The sequence below is a fragment of the Strix uralensis genome, chromosome 23 (assembly GCF_047716275.1).
Source record: "Strix uralensis isolate ZFMK-TIS-50842 chromosome 23, bStrUra1, whole genome shotgun sequence".
Lineage (NCBI taxonomy): Eukaryota > Metazoa > Chordata > Aves > Strigiformes > Strigidae > Strix > Strix uralensis.
This window is the reverse complement of record NC_133994.1, coordinates 5,465,918-5,482,793: the sequence shown is the minus strand read 5'-3', so window position 1 is coordinate 5,482,793 and position 16,876 is coordinate 5,465,918. Positions and strand designations below refer to the sequence as shown.

The window sequence follows — 16,876 nt, the reverse complement described above, 5'->3', positions numbered from 1 at the left end:
CCCCATCTATCTATTGGAGTTGGGGTGTCTGTGAAAAATGAGGCAGTTAAAGCCCCATCTAGGGAGCTGTAGCCACGTTGTCAGTACCAGGTAGCAGTCCACCGTGCCTGCTGGCCTGGGAAACATGCAGTAGCTCATGGCGTGGCTGAAGCACAGAGACTCTTCTCCCACAGTTGAGCTTAGGGCAGACCTGTCTCGATGGCCCTTCCACCACTGCACGTAAGGGCAGTGCTGCAAGGTGCTCCAGGAAGGTGTTTCTTTTCATGTAGGCATCACTTGTGTATGGGTATTCAGTTTTTTCTGTGAAAACAGGTTTTCATGGTTGGTCTTCTCAATGTCTGCAACAAACTGAACTGAGTCCTGCAAAGAGGGAACATGCAGGAGGGGTGGTAGTTGGACTCTGTAGTTCCCTAGGAAAAGAAGGTACAAGATTTGAAGGGTAAGGAGGAGGGAGGTTAAACCTATGGGTGTCTTTGCTGGGTACTCTTCCCTGGGCCCTCTCTCCTGATGTGTCAGTGGTGTGTGAGAGAAACAAGGAGCTTGTCTGTGCCCTGTTCCTGCCTGCTAACCAGCTCTGCCCTGTGTGTTTCTCATTAGGAACGGATTACCCACTGACAAACCAGCTGTCAGCGAAGACGTAAATATTTACCAGAAGTATATTGCCAGGTAAGCAAAACTCTTGACTTTCTTTGGGAGAGGTCTGGAAGTATGAGGGTGGAGTGGTGGTGGGAGAGATGAGACCTTGTCCATCTGGATCAAGTGTTTAAACCAGCCATTGGCACTTCCATTTCCCTCTGGCATCAGTACTTGCTCTGTTCCCCTCCTTGAGAGAGCAGTAGCTGTGAGAGGTGTACAAGCATGCCAAGAGCATGCTTGGCTCCCCAGAGCTGTTAGACTTTGTGACAAATAGTGGAAAAATGTTTCACTGCAGAAGCCCGGAGTTTAAATGGGAGCGCTGTCTCTTGATTGTTGTTCTTTCTGTCCAATGATATGCTGTCTCCAGCCTTTTTCCCTTCCCATGTCCAGTGCCTGCAGGAGGCAAGCAGAGAACATCTCACCTCTGAGGATCTAGGCTGGAGGAATTCACAAGTGTCTTGAGTTTAGGCAGGTCTTGGCATCAATGTGAGTTTGTCCTAGAAAATTTTGCAGCTTATTTATATGAGAAACCCTCACTGAGTAAGGTGCAGACTAGGGCATCTTATCACAACTGTGGGCAAGCTTGGGTCAGGAGTGAGCGATGCTGAGAGGGAGCCCAGGGCTGTTGTGGTTTGACAGTGAGTCTCACGAGAGCCAGAGGGACAGAGGAGATTATTGCATAACACCTGCCTGTTTTTTAGCTCACGGTGTAAAGGGTCCATCAGCCTTTGCCCTGGCCTGTTGGATCCTCCATCTGTACTGTGAGAAAGCTCGCTACGAAAGCCCCTTGTATACAGAAAGACACCAGTCGGGGAAGCCAGCAGACACTTCTCTCCAGAGATAAAACTGAAGGCTTTGTTCCCACCAGCACTTGGGCACTTATTAACAAGAGGGGAAGGAAATGATTACTGTGCTTTCCCACCTTACTGCAGTCTACTTGTGGGAGGCAGTCAGCTGCTAGGAAGGTGCAAGGGAAGATCTTGGCACGTCAGCGGGGCAAAAGGGTGGAAACAGTGCTCTCCCTAGCTGGAGAGTGGAACAAGAAGCGATTTCCTTTCTTCCCTTTAGCCCAAATGCCTCATGTAGGAGAAGGGGGCAGAAGACCACCTGGGAAGGGAGGGCAGCTGCACCACCACATGCAGCTCCTCAAGCAGCCATGCCTCTAGTGCGTGTGGCAACTCACTGCCTCCTGGGAGAGTAGAGGAATGAAAGCAGGGGTTTGAGCCCATCTTTGTGTGGGACAGAAGGAGCAGCACCCTTTTATTGCTGAGATTGCAGGAATCGCAGAGGTTGCAGTGAGAGAGGAGATGCCACCCTTTCTCTCCCCAGTTCCCCTCTCAAGCAGAGAACTGTATCAACACTTCACCCACATCCACTCTTCGTAGCGCTCTGCAAGCCCCTTCCCCTGGGTCAGGCAGGTATCTGAGGGAGGCTTGTGAGATAGCTAAGGGACACCACATCCTGCCTAAAAAGCTCCGCAAGCCGCCCGTTGGCAGCACAGCCACTTCCCTTCAATTTACACACAATTTTAAAAACAGTTTAAAGCCTTAAAATCAACGGGGGGGGGGGCGGGGGGAGAGAGACACGACACTCTATGTCTGTACTGCATAATTAGCTTAATGAGTTTGCCAAAGCCACTGCCAAAAGCTGCCCAGGGATAATCCATTCTCTCACACAACAAAACAAAACCTCTTACTTAGCTAGTTTGGGTTGGGTTGTTTTTCCCCCCCTCCATATATTTATAATTAAAAAAAAAAAAAAGACCACAGAAAAAATTATTATTATTATTATTAGTGCCTCAGCAGATGGTGCTTCTGGCAGCACTTGCTTAAATATTTATTTCTGTGTGGGTTTCCTCCCCCCTTGTAATTGGGGTGGGTTTTTTTTTTTTCTTCCTTCTTTCACATCATCGTTACAGGGTAATGAGTCTGTAAACACTCTCTAAGCATGCTGACTTCTTTATTTATTATTTTTATTATTATTTATTTATCTTGGTTTTTCTTTCTAACTCTTGCCAGATGAAGACTAGTTCTTTCTGGCCAAAAAAAAAAAAAAAAAAGTGGACCAATTAAAGTAAGGGAAGGGGGAGGGGGTTGTTCTTGTGAAAATTAATCTATGTGCCTATATGGACAATTTAGGAGTTTGGATTTGCATATCAGTGTGATTAAATGATCTGTGAATTTGCTTGTTTCAGGTGTGTGTGTTTGTGTCCGTGTGCATGGAAATTGTGGGTACGTTCATGTAAATTAAGAGGGTTGTTGATGCACCTTAGAGTATGTGCATGTAAATGTGTGCGTGTGCATGCGTGTAAGTGTGTGGTGTATAAGCTTTCCTGTTATGAAAAAGCTAAACAGATGCTGTGCTTTAAAAATTAATAGCTTTGAACTGTTTCAAGTGTCAGAAGAAACACAGGATAAATATAACCCTTTAGGAGCCTAACCTTACAGACTGAAAGAGCAGAATTTCCCCTTTGTGCTGTGTTTGCCGCTTCCCTCCTTCCCCGAGCACACGGTTTGGTAGAACACTTGCCGCTCCCTTCCTGCGCTGTAGACAGCACACACACACCTTTCCGTGGCACGTGGAAGGGAGGGTAGGAGTTTGAAGTGCTAGAAGGCTTGTTTAGCTGTTGCTTTTAAAAGCTGAGCCCACGAGTTACTCCTGCTAGGACGCTTCAAGTAACTTATCCCATACAGTCAGATCTCTTCGGTGTCTGGCCCTTCTTTTACTGCAGCTGGCATCTCTGGTCATTTTGCATCCTCGCTTTCGATAATATTTTGGGCTGCTTTGCTTCAAAGGTGTCTGTTTGTCAGCAAGGTCTTTATGTTCCTCTTCTCTCTGCCTGGCCTGCGCTCCACAGTTCTCCAGCCCTGCACAGCCCTTTGCTCTCTCTTCCCCATCTCATCAGTGGAATAGGGAGGAAGCTTTCCACAGAGCAGTTTCTTTCCTTTAAAGCTGCTGACATAAAGCCCCAGACTAGCAGGACCAGTTGGTTTGATCTGCTGCCGAGCTGCATGTACCTGGTTGGTGCCATGGTGACTCAGGCTGCTGCCTGTGCCCTGTACTGGCCTCGCAGCTGCCCAGGCATTGAGCAGGAATCGCTTCCTCTGCTTTCAGTTCCACACCTTTGTTTGTGCAGCCAGCCTTGCTGTTTGCCTTGCGGTTTGTTTCTTCTCCGCTGCTGAGGTTTGTTCCAGTTTCTCAATCACCTGTTCTGACGTGATCCTGATTTCCTGCAGTATTTCTTCTCCTTCCCCAGGGAGAGGCATGTCTGCTCCTGGCATCTGTCCCTGTCTCCCTTTGTGAATGCTGAGGCAAAGAAGTCATTTAATTTTTTAGCAATGTCTATCTTTTCTGTCAATTAAGTCCCCTTTCCATCTCCTAGAGGCCCTGCTGTCTCCACAGTTGACCTCCTCTTCCTTACTGTGATTCACAAATGCCTTATTTAGTGCTGCTTTTCATCCCCACTTTTTCTATCCTGTAGCTCAGTGTTACGTCACCTTACGACGATCCATAATCTTCCCTGTTTGTGCACTGTTCCTTGATTTCCCCGGAACACCCTCACTCCTCTCATTTTTCCTTTTTATCCGTTGCCCGCCCTTGTTTCTTTCCCATGCCCTTTATCATATGCACTCCTGCTGTGTTTAGCACTAAGTGACGTGAGGAACCTTTGAGGAACCTTTGAGCAGATGGTACTTTATCTTTGAATGTTTCCCCTCTGAGTCCCCTTCTCTCCACTGCTTTTCCCTTTCAAGCTCTTCAGCTCTTCCAGGGTCCTCTAGAATATACATCAGAGAGCTCATTGCACTGATTAGCCCATTACTGGATCATCCCCTTTTGCCAGTTATTGATGTGTCTATCAGTCAATACGTTCTATGTACTGTCTGTTTGTATGTAGATATTATATGGCATTTCTGCCTTTCTGGGGTTTTTTTCCACCCTGTATGTCAGGAATTTCCAAATTGGCTGTGTGGAATGCTCAGTGGTGGCCTGCAGAAATGGATTGGGTGCCTGTTATTGGCTTGCTTCTTATGTCCTACTCTTTAACTGCACTCAAAGGCAGGCTGAAAACCCTGTTTTGCACTGCACTATTTTTTGTTGTGAGCAAATAGTGTATCCACATCAAAAATAAATGGTTGGCAGGGCTGAAGCGTATGGGAGAAGATGTGCACACAGGGTTGCGATGGTCTGCCTGTAACGCTTCGTTCTGTTCCTGTTGATCCATCTCACCTTTCTATTGATCTGTCCATTTTACTGGAAGTTCCTATGTAATCTTGCCATGATCATCTTCTACCTGTGTGGCTTACCATCTAATCCACTGGTTTGCAATTTTCTCTGTAGTGTGACACCATACTGTGATAAAAAAAAAGTCTTGAGACAAAACTCACACAAACAAATGAATGCCTGAGCTTTTCTGAGGTCCTACTAGATGGGCGTATACCTAACATTTAGAATCCCTATTTGACTGATGTTTGTTGGTCTCCTTCTGGCATGGGAGATTCTGAAACTCACTGCTGCGGTATTTAAATTCACACCTGAGAATTTCAGAATTGTGCGATATTTAATTCAAGGACCCCTCCTTTCTTATTCTTCCCCAGGTAAGCAACTTAGATAATGGAGATGAATTTCAGAGGGAAAGACAGACAGATTAGGGATGTACACGAACTGAATGATCCTGCTCAAGAAACACCTTTAAATAGTGACAAATAGAAAAAGGAAGATGGGAGGGTCACCACCCTTGGAGGGGTTAAAGGGGATGGGGTTTAATGCCATGAACATGTAGAATGAAAGCAGGAATGGGACTTACTTATTTGTACCTTGCTTGCAGGCACTACTGTCAGGACACTGTTTTACTCTCCCTTTTCTTTCTTCTGTCCTCCTCTCATGTTTGCAGGTTCTCTGGCAGTCAGCACTGTGGACATATACACTGTGCATACCAGTACAGAGAACATTACCACTGCCTTGACCCAGAGTGCAACTACCAGGTAAAAGAGTGGTAAAAAGTTATCAGCACAGCTATGTGAATGTAAAGGGGTACAACCTAGGGCAGATGTGTGCCCTCCTGTGCTTTCCTCCCCCATGCATGCACATGCCTCTTCACCTTTCTGCTCTGAAACAGGGCAAGGTATGTTTTCAACTTACTAGAACCCAATTTTGTTTCCATTTAACCCAACCTAACGCCATTTAGCCAAACCCAGACCACTGTAATGAAGAGCAGATTATAGATCAGCTCAAGTCAGTGGGAACTACTCCAGATTTACATCAGACAAACCAAGAGAATAAATTCTGCTGTGTTACAAAATGTGCCTGAAACTAGGGAATGCTGATCTGTTAGTCTGTCTCTTTCCCTCCTGCTGCCCGAGTGACATTGTAGCAGCAGTATCTGCAACAAAACACCCAGTAAGACCAGCAGCAGCCTGGGATTTGTGGGGAAAGCGTGGGGGCAGGAGCATGTGCAATGCTGTAATTACTGGGAGAATTGCCAGGATAGCAACGTCAAGCCAGCCGAGTCACGTGCTGTGTTTGTTTACCCTCTTCCCAGGTCTGTGAGTTTGACACTGCCATTTCTGTGGTCAGGCTGAGGGTGTGTAAGGGGGAATCCCAGAGTTTGCCTCCACTGTGCATCAGGCACAACTTCAGCCCTACCCCAGGAGGCCTTTGGGTCTCAAAGGAATGAGTCTGACCACAGCATAGGAAGTTGATCTGGATCTGCTGAGCTTGGCTGTGGGTTTCTATTGATCAAAGGAGAGTTTGTCTCTGGGATGCATGTAGTGGTCCTCCTAGCCCACCATTTGGTAATTGAGATGAGTCAGTCCCAACTGTGACACAGATATCTCTGCACCAGAAAGAGAGAAAAACAAAGGATGGAAAGACAGAAAAACCTATTATTATGATTGGCCTCATGATTATTTCCTAAGGAGTCTGGAAGCTGCTTGCAAAGGAGCTGTCTGGTCTCGCAGGGAATAAGGATTTAGACTGCTTTTTAAAATGCAAATTATTTTATGGCTGAGATATATTTTAGAATAAGTAACGCTCTGTAATAAGTGGGCACAAATTAACGATGATTGGCAATAGCAATCCTGTATGTACGCCCTGGGAAATCATACCTCCAGCCTCCAAGGGATTCCTGTTGAAATCTATATCTGTATATTCCCGTGCCAATACCAACGAGATTGATCAGGATTGATATTATAGGAGGAAAGAGTGGAAGTGATAATCATTTGTTTCCTATGAGGGAGACTAGAAAAGTTGTTAAACATTAGAATACAGGCCTTTTCAATTACGCCTCAAAATAAATGGATATTGATTTCTTTTAAAAAAATCAGATTTACTTTCCCACCTTCACTGTTAAATATTGATGTCTGTGGGAAATAGAAATGAAAAGCTTCATTTTAAAGGCACTTAGCCTGCTCTGACAGTGGGGTACCCCTTCATTACTTCAAGCAGGTAGAGGATGAAAAGGATATTCTGTCATACAGATTTAGCTCTGAGCTCTACTACCATCTTTTTCTGTGACTGGAAGAAAGTTCCGTGTCCCTGTTTTCCTAATAGAGCCATCCTACCTTGTCAGGGAGGCAGAAGACTTACGGTAGGAAGATACTATAAAAGAGCAGAGTGTTTTTCCCAATTTCTGGTCTGACACGAATGTGGCAGCCAGTATCTTGTTAACCACTACCATGAGTGATTTGGAAGCTTGGATTACTCTCTTGTAGGCTGTTTAGTTCACTGGTTTGCTTTCTAACTATAGCAGTTCTTGAGATAGTAGCAGCTAAAATTATGTTAGAAGAATTGCAGTCTTAAAGCTGCAGGGAGTGTTTTCTGGACATCGCCCCAGTGTCATGTTTACTCTACAACTTTTCATGTGTATATACTTTCCCTTTACCAAGAAGATACATGCACACAATTCCTCTTTAATCTGACTCTCCTGGGGTGATTACTGCTGAGCTTTAAACTCCTGGTACCATAAGTTTATTAACAACAAAACCCACCCTGCCCCCAGGATTACTCACCCACTCCCATCACGTGTGTCTCACTGTCTGTCTCTGTATCTCTCCAGAGATTCACTAGTAAACAGGATGTGATTCGGCATTACAACATGCACAAGAAACGTGATAATTCCCTCCAGCACGGCTTCATGCGCTTCAGCCCCTTGGATGACTGTAGCGTGTACTATCATGGCTGCCACCTGAATGGGAAAAGCACACACTACCACTGCATGCAGGTAACAGCTCGACTGGGGAACAGATGGTAGCACACGAGGCATGTGAAGAGTCTTTGTTTGAGCTGTGTCTCTTTTGGGGTGGACTGAAACGATTCTTGAGTTCAGGCAGCCCAACACTTCCTCGTTAGAAAGCCAAGGGGCTGTCCTGAGGCAAAGGTGACATTCACAGCCTCTCTTGCTCACTTCCGATTCAGGTGCCTCTTTGTAGAGTGTGTGCCCTGTCCTCACTGCACTTGCCCTGCCAAGTGTTGGGAAGGGCGAAGGGAAGCACCATGCTCTGGTTTTAGAAGCCTTGTGCATGCAGTGAGGCAAAGCAGGTCTCAAGGTTTTCTTACAGTCTTGGACTTCACTTGTTCAAACAAGTCCTGTTCTCTGAGATGCAGGGACCTCTCTGCAATGCCACTGCACTGCCTCTACTCAAATCTGATCTGTCACTCCCTTGAAATCAGACACATCTGCCCTTTAACACTGGGTTATTTTTCTGCATAATCAATTTCTAAAGTAACTAAACTTTAATGTCACATGTCTAGACTTAACCCCCCCGATTCTCCATCTCCTTCACCAGTGGTGCTTGTCTGTGGTGTAGGCTGGGAGTTTTGTTTCAAGAGCCAGCCAGGCTTCAACAGCAGCGTAACCAGAGTTGGAGTTGCTGCATAGATGTAACTGTGACGCCTACACTGTTTTTAGACACAGACACACCAGATTGTTTGGGTCTTACCCTGATTGTTCTTCAGATTAGAGGTTTTGATACATACTTGTTTCATTAGAATTGTGGCCTAAACCATTGCCATGAGAATGTGCTGTAGTTACAAACAGAATAATCAGGCAACCCTTGGTGAATGCTTCTCTGTTCTGAAAACTCAGGTCTCACTTCCTGCCCTATCCCAACAGTTTAAGACCCCAGTTAAAGTCACAAGGCCTTAATCACATGCTTAAATGCTTTGCGGGGATAGACTTCAGCATATGTTTAACTTGAAGTCAGGTAAGCTTTCTGAAGTCAATGGGGCTTAAGCACATTCTTAAATGTTAGGCATGCACTCAAGTATTGTCCTGAATAGGGGTTGGTTTAAGCATGTGCTTACAACATCTGATAAATTGGGAACTTCATGTGACTTTCCGTTGAGGACATTTTCTGTTATGCTTCCATAATATTGATTGTTTAGTTTCTTCACTTGACCAGGATGGGATTTGTTTAATTTTTTTTTTTTTTTAGAGTATGAGGAGTGTTTCACAGCTTTAAGTCACTCCGAGTTCAAATAGAGACCCTCGTTTACACAACTATATATGGGTAATTCCATCCTGTGCCCACTGTCTTCCAGGAAAATAATGCCCATGTAAGCAGTGTCTTACAGGAAAGGTGTCTGAATATAAACTCCCAATTAAAGAAAATACTGCTTAAATGGCAGAATTTGTGCCATCCATCTCAGGGTTGTTTTTTTCTTTATGTCCATAATTGGTGTGGATAAAATTCAGTTAGTTGTTTATATAAACTGACATTTTTTTAGGCTTTAGCACCAAGAGCTGCATTGCAAATTATTCCTAAGGAGGTTTTTGTTTAATTCTTTTTTTTAATGCTGTGCAGGGTCTGTCTTTTTTCAAGGTGTCAGTGCAGAGAGAGAGAGGCTCTTTTATATTGGAAATAGCTGGAGATCCTTTTTATTTTTTTTTTTTTCTGAGTATTTGTCATGGGTTTTGTTACTGCCTGTTTGAATCAACCTGGGCTGAACTAAGAGGTGGTGTTTTCGTTCTCTTCACTTCTGAGATGGTGCAGGCATTGGCACACGTTGTGCTAGAGAAGAAAAGAAAAAAAAAAAAAAATCCTCCCTCAGCAGGGCTGAGGACGTTTTCAGATTCCAGTGTTTTTTTACTCAATATGGCAAAGTTGCCCGCTTTACCCAGAGGAAGGCAGGTTTTCAGCATTCCGTCCTCGTCACACCATTCCCATTTGCTGCAAGAGTTCAAAAGTATTGAAGTGGTAGTCTTGAACAGTGACAGGGAAAAAAAGTCACCAGTTTGCTAAGATCAGCTGAACATAGGGTTTATGCTTTGCTAGAATGAAACCCGTATATTACAAGCTCAAAAGATTGGCCTCATGTTGCACCACCCTGCCTTACCTCCCAGAAGGACTAAAGAGGTAAATAACTCATTCCCACTCAGTTTTGTGTTCCCCAAATAGATGAAAGCCCTACTTAGTTCTGTGTTGCTCCAAGATAACAAAAAGTAATGGCATCTGTCAGTGTTGTTTTCTCCTTAAGAGCAGGAACCCTGCTTACTGCCTCCCTAAGCAGGCGTGATTATCTGTAGCTGGTCTTTTATCCTTTTGCATCCTCCCCATATTTTCTTACTGTTTCATGCCCAGAGAGTTGTTTGTTTGGTTTTGGTTTTTTTTCACAACTGCTCTATCAGTCTTCAGATTGGGAATTAAAGTGATGACTTAATACTCCTAGGAGAAGTGCACAAGTGGAACTATTAAATGTATGTGTGCTGCTCGTGTGTTTATTATTGCTGGTAATAACAGTAGGCTGTTAAAACGCTGTGCTGATGACTCCCTGTTTTGGCCTGGGGTAGGTGGGTTGTAACAAGGTCTATACAAGCACCTCTGATGTGATGACCCATGAGAACTTTCACAAGAAGAACACGCAGCTCATCAACGATGGGTTTCAGCGGTTCCGTGCCACGGAGGACTGCGGCACCGTGGAGTGCCAGTTCTACGGGCAGAAAACCACTCACTTTCACTGCAGGTGAGACAGCAGGGAAGGGGAGGAATCCTGCCTCAGAGTTGCATGGTCTGTTTGCCACCTCCTGCCAAGTCATAAATTGAGGAGTATACACAGGGACTTGATTTTCCCTGCTATGTCCTTCTCAGTACTGCTCTTGAGAGAACTTATGCTCCAGGGCAGATGTGATTTCCAGGATCTTGCCACAGATCACTCTCAAGGCAGGAGTGTGATCTGAGGTGATCTGGGGAAAGGGTACCCACTAGAAAATACATCCTAGAATCATTTGGGAAAGAGATCACGGTGCTCTTCGGAGTTTGGCAGAAGTAGGCCATTAACGTACTGCTAATGGCACTTCCATGCTAGAGTTCTCTCCTGCCAGCAGTCAGCCAGCTCATCCCTTTCAGGGCCAGACTCTGCCTTCTGTACACAAATGCTCCTCTATTGATTTCTCGTGCTCTCAGGAAGAGTAGGAAAGCACAGTTTGTACCTTAGCCCCCTTTAGGTGCTCTTTTGGTTGGAACTTTTAGTGATGGGTGCCTCCATCCCCATGTTATTGTGGCTGTTCCTCAGAGTGGACTGAGCTTCCCAGCTCACTCACATGGCAGCATTTTCGCTTGCCTTGGTGTCACAAGTTAATCCGCATAAAGCTCCTCAACCCCTTTGCAGCCAGGGCCATTGTCTCATGCTGGCCCCAATCCTTATCCCAGAGGGAGGCAGGTGACAGCAGTTGGGTTGTGCTCCTAGCCCACACAGCCAACCACCCTCTCCTCCTCGATGCCCTTGCAGGCGACCTGGGTGTACATTCACCTTCAAGAACAAGTGTGACATTGAGAAGCACAAGAGCTACCACATCAAAGATGATGCCTATGCCAAGGACGGCTTCAAGAAGTTTTACAAGTATGAGGAGTGCAAGTATGAGGGTTGTGTCTACAGCAAGGCCACCAACCACTTCCACTGCATAAGGGCAGGCTGTGGCTTCACCTTTACCTCCACCAGCCAGATGACCTCCCATAAACGCAAACATGAGCGCCGGCACATCCGGAGCTCAGGAGTGCTGGGCCTGCCCGCCTCTCTCCTGGGGTCCAAGGATAATGAGCAAGAGGAGTCCAGTAACGATGACCTTATTGACTTCTCTGCTATGAGCTCGAAGAACTCCAGCCTGAGTGCCTCCCCCACCAGTCAACAGTCTTCCGTTTCTCTCATAGTCCCAGCTGCACCCTCCTCTGCTGCTGAGCTTGCTTCCTCACAGGCCAGCAAGTCTGCCAGCAGCATGACACCAGCCACCAAGATCTCTGGCCTGCTCTCCCAGGCTCTTCCCAGCAATATACCCTTGGCCCTGGCACTCTCCAACTCAGCACTTCCTGGAACAGCTGGATCCTTCTTCCCCATCATCCCCAGTCGGGTCTCCACACCGCTTCCCGCCAGCTCAGCTAATCTCATGACTGCTGGTTCTTCTGGCACCAATCCAACATCGTCTGCCCCTACGGATTCCTCATCCCAGGCCATTTCAGGATCTGGTGAGCCAGTGGCTACTTCTTCTCCAGCTCCAGCAGCATCTATAATGGAAAGGATCTCTGCTAGCAAGGGATTAATCTCTCCTATGATGGCCAGGCTGGCAGCAGCTGCACTCAAGCCCTCTGTGGCACTTGAAGCAGGTGAGTTACCCTCATCAGTTGTGCTAGTGGTGGGAGGAAGAGCAGTGCCTGATGACTTGGAGAGGAGTGAATGAAAAGCCACCCAGTTGTCCATGAGACTGGAGGTGGGGAGGAGGTAGTAAAGGAACATAAGTGGGAGAATAAATTTGGTCGTGTCCAGTTAACCCTTGAAGAGGGCAGTCTTGGCATGGTTTCCTGTGGAGCCTGGCTATACCCTCATGGCCAGAAGAGAGGCAGGAAATGCAGCTTTGCCCACAAATGGAGTAGGCACTTGCCAGATCTGAAGGAAGAGTGTGGCCATGTGTATTGCCTAGTTTGCTGTAGGCTGAAAAGAGAGAGGCACTGTATTAAAAATGGAAATGAAGAAAAAGCTTGGCCAATACTTGGCAGGCCATACAGCAGCCTAAGGCCTCTTCTGCAGACTGTATCAAGTTTTGGCTGGGTGGTGTTGATCCTGTAGCTCATTGCCAATTGTTTTTCTGATCTGGGGGGCTGGTTCTGTGCTGCAGCTTTGTTGTCCCAGCTCTGCATTTGGAGATAGTGTTGGTATGGTCCACAAACCGGACCTTTCTCCTGTTCAGTTCTTGCAAGCTGTGCTCCTCTGTCCCTGCAGCTCCCTGAGCTGCGAGGAGCAGCAGCACCGTGAGAGAAGGGTAGAAGATGGGTCTGAGAAGTCCCCTGGGGCAGCCCGGAGCTCTTCCTGCCACCACCTAGACCTGGGGCAGGTCATTGCCTGTGCTCAGCCCTGCCCGCAGGGACGTGGGGCTCCCTCGAGAGCGCAGGGTACTTCCACAATCTCCTGCTGAACGCGGGCAGCTCGTAGTGGGCAGCGTGGAGTTGTGGAGGGGAGGCCCTGCCCGGCAGCACCCCGTGGCGTTGGGCAGCCCCACAGCCTCCTTCCCCGGGGCGTGGAAAGGCCAGAGCAGGCTGCTGGCCCCTGGGGGGGACGCGTGCTGCCCATGTTCCCTTCTACCCAGGAGCAAACGAGGGAGTAGGACGAAGTGATCTGATTAAAGAGGGAGGGGAACTTTCACATACTTTTAAAATTATTATTTGAAAAATTGTTTCCTAAAGCAGAGAAAGGTCATTGAGGGAACTATTTTCCTTTATTTTTTAATAAAATGCCACTTGCTGTCTGAGAAGCAGCTCGCTGTCAGCTGTACTGCCGGAGGGTAAATTAATATTTTAGTCACTTGGGGATTGTGGAAAAAAGCTCTGCAGACATGTTCCTGTCAGCAACTTTTTTCCCCTCCTTTTTTCTTTGCTGTTCTTCTTAATTTTTTTCTTTAATTTGTTCTCCCACTTTCCCCCTTTCCTCTTTTTTCTCTTCCTTTAATTTGAATTTTTCTCTCGCGGGCTCAGCACTAAACCTCCTCCCAAACAAGAAGAATTTCCCCTTTTTGTGGGGACAACGTGGTGGCGGTGGCGAGAGGTCGCGCAGTTTGAACCGGGCCCGTTGGCTGTCACCTTCGATAGCCCCGGCAGGGCAGATGCTCCTGCTGGGCACGCGCAGTGGCGGGCCACCGCTGTCGCTACGGCAACGCTGGGATTGGGGACGAGGAAGGGGGCTTGACTAGCAGTCGAAAGCTGCCACATTGCCTCAGCATTAACAGAGTCTTTAATAAACGCTTAAGAGGCAGCCCCGCAAATTAGTTATGACAGTTTGTGCAGAGAATCAGGTCTCCCCCACGCTCCTTCCGCCCTTCTCCTTTAAAGGGCCCATAGCCTGGACAACTTTGACATAATTTTGCAATAATTATCACTTGAAGAATTTCCACGCTGGAGTGGACGTCAGAACCCATCATGTCAGCTTGGCAATAAACGCTGACCAGCAATCCCAGCACTTCCCTCCCCCCACACTTTTCCTTTGCTTTTTCCATTTATGCACTGGTACTAGTGATTTAACGTACTTATTTGCCGTTGTAACCTCATTTTAGACCTACACTTTTCATTTAATTTTTGCATTTGATTTTGGTGTCTTTCTCAAGCAGGGAATGGACAACCAGCAGCTCCTGGACGGTTCAATCCAGTTCAGGTGAAGCAGGAACCTGTGGAGGCCATGGGATCGTCATCTGCCACCAGTCAGGACTCCTTGCAGGAGCACAGCTTGGACCTGAGCGTCAAGGATCACGGGTGAGAGAAGTGCACAGGCAGGCACACTTAGCTCTTTCAGCAGCAAGCTCTGAGAAGTTTCTGTACCTGTAATGAGAGGACAGAATATGTTGATGAAAGGCAATTTCACAGTGGCTGAGTTAGACGCCCCCAAACTGGAGGCAGGGAGGTTCTCTCTACTCCCCCTCAAGTGTGTGTCCTCCAGATAGTTTTTTGGGCTCACAAGTACCTAATGACTCTTTGACAAGAGCTTCACCTCTTGTGCTCCCCTCTGAGAAATAAGCCACTGGCAAAGCTCCTTCTTTGACTTAGATATTCCTGCTGTTGTCATCAAGAGCTGGTTGAAGGCTGCTCCAGTGCCACACTTCAGCACGCTTCTAGCAGGAGCATTTGCACTGATGTAGTAGGGCACTGAATCAGGGCTAAGAGAGGCACTTCCAGAGAAATTGGACACACAAACCAGCTGGGTGTCAGGCTAGCTCTGGTCTGGGTCTGGCATGTGCTAATTTATAGTTATGGTGATGACTCTTTGCACTTGCACAGATGGGAATGCACCTATCTCAAAGCATGTGTCCCACTTGTCCAGCATCTGTACTGAGAATAGGAGTGTTTGGGGGTTGTCCTGCATGGAAAAACTGCAGAGGAGCTGATACTGGGGCTAAGTTTTGACCTTTGTATACATTCCTTTCCATACTTTAAACAAGGCTCAGGTTGGGACCCCAGCACTTGCAGTCAACTACAGGCATTACCGATGCATGTGAAACACCAAGGCTGCCTTTCAGCCCGCCTGGCTGCAGCCATGAGGATTGCTGCCTTCTCTGCTGCCGAGGGCGCCCGTGGCCCTGGCAGTACGAGTCTCCCAGCAGCATCCCCTCTGTTTTTTCTGAAAGTTCTAACGGGATGGGGTGGGTTGTGAGTCAGCTAATAAAAAAGTGTGATGGTGTGGACACTGGAGGAAGAGGTCTGGACTGTTTAATAGCTGACAGAACTAAACTCTGCAGACTTGGGACCCTCTTTGTCTCCATCTTGGCTATCACAAGTGAAAGAGTTTGGCCTGCCCAAGGGAGGGTGGGCATCATTCTCTTCCTCCGGATGTAGCAGGTGAGGAGTGAGGCAGCTTGAAGGGAGAAGGATTAATCTCAGTGCTCACAGTCCCTGTGCACATCTTAACTAAACCCTGTTGGTTTGTGTGTTCCAGTAATGAATCAAATGGCCACACAGTCTCGGCAAATTCATCTCTTTTATCCTCGCTTATGAATAAGGTAAGAGCCATCCATCAAACGCCTTTCATTCCCCCCACCAAGAGAAATTAAAGCTGCGATGGCGGGGAGGGGGGGAAGAGATGCGTTTGTTTTTTAATGTTTTGCCTCTAATAAGATGAGTTTGTACCATTTAAATTTTGAGACCATTTTTCATCGGGTATAATTTCAGAGCCACTGCTTACGAATTAATTTAATGAACTGGCTGAAGAAATATATTGCAGCCTCTGACACCTTTTTTTTTTTTTTCATCCTTTCTAGACAGAGGAGGGCTCCGAAAGATTTTTTTTTTTTTTTTTTCCATTTTTATTTCCAGAACCTGGCAACTTCTCTCTCTCTCTCTTTTTATAGTTACTCATTTTGTTTATTTACTTAAAAACATTTTCTTTCATTGGGGGAGGGGGAGGACAATCATTTGTTTTTATGAAAGAGAAGAAAAAAATTAGAAGTTTTGAGCTAAAATCATCAATTTCTGTCTATCTGGTGTGAGTAATGGTGTCCAACAGAGCCCCCTTTACCATGTTCTAGAATATTTATTTTAGATAATGCACAGTTTCTTTTTCCTTACTTTTTCTTTAAATTATACATCATCTCAAATATATATTTCCCTTTCACATGATAAATTCTACTGTACCAAGATTAATTTTGCTGTTGTATACAACTGCAGTAGAGATCAGGGCAGCCTTTGAGCCATGCTTTAATATTCTACAGTGTGATAGGTTTTACGGGCATAACTATTGCCATCCCCTTGGCTCTGGGCGTTACATGCATCAAGGCCATATAACCCTCAAGAGAGGGCAAAGTGACTTTGCCTAGTAATCTCTTGCCTCCTTTCTCATTTCATCACTCTTTTCTCTGTGTTGTTTAATTTCTGCCTCTATCCTTATGCCACTTTTCTTCTCCACTGGCTTTCCGTTACACTGGGTTTTTGATGTTCCCTTTTAAACTGAATTTCTTATTTGTTCTTGTGTATTGTCCCTTTAGTGATTCCAAATATGCAGCTCTTTCTCTAGTGAGTAAATCTGTTTAGTAAGTCTGCTGTCTGGGGTCCTGAGTCGTTCTGAATGCCCCAGCTCAGGGAAATTCTGTTTCAATAGATACTTCACTTGAAAATATCCAGGAGAATATGAGATTTAAGCATATGCATGTGCAGCCCTGCGTAAGATTCTTTACATTGTGCAAAATACGTGTAGCACAGGTATAAAATATGAGTTCTTCAGGTTGTTCCTTTTTTAAAGAAGGAGTGGGATTAACCAATGACATAAACTAGCAAAG

At 46.2% G+C, this 16,876-nt stretch overlaps 1 protein-coding gene across 11 annotated transcripts in view; it reads left to right on the top strand.

The window, feature by feature from the left end:
- The window catches only part of CASZ1 (castor zinc finger 1), a 206,885-nt gene that overhangs the window by 168,959 nt on the left and 21,050 nt on the right, over positions 1 to 16,876 (top strand). For 9 of the 11 annotated variants that reach the window (XM_074892922.1, XM_074892918.1, XM_074892919.1 and 6 more), the window contains 7 exons: positions 598 to 666; positions 5,528 to 5,618; positions 7,691 to 7,855; positions 10,424 to 10,596; positions 11,362 to 12,230; positions 14,219 to 14,363; positions 15,541 to 15,604. In XM_074892922.1, coding sequence (XP_074749023.1) covers positions 598 to 666; positions 5,528 to 5,618; positions 7,691 to 7,855; positions 10,424 to 10,596; positions 11,362 to 12,230; positions 14,219 to 14,363; positions 15,541 to 15,604 — 1,576 coding nt within the window. The remainder of the gene's footprint in view (positions 1 to 597; positions 667 to 5,527; positions 5,619 to 7,690; positions 7,856 to 10,423; positions 10,597 to 11,361; positions 12,231 to 14,218; positions 14,364 to 15,540; positions 15,605 to 16,876) is intronic. The other 2 variants (XM_074892926.1, XM_074892917.1) reach the window with 1 other exon arrangement.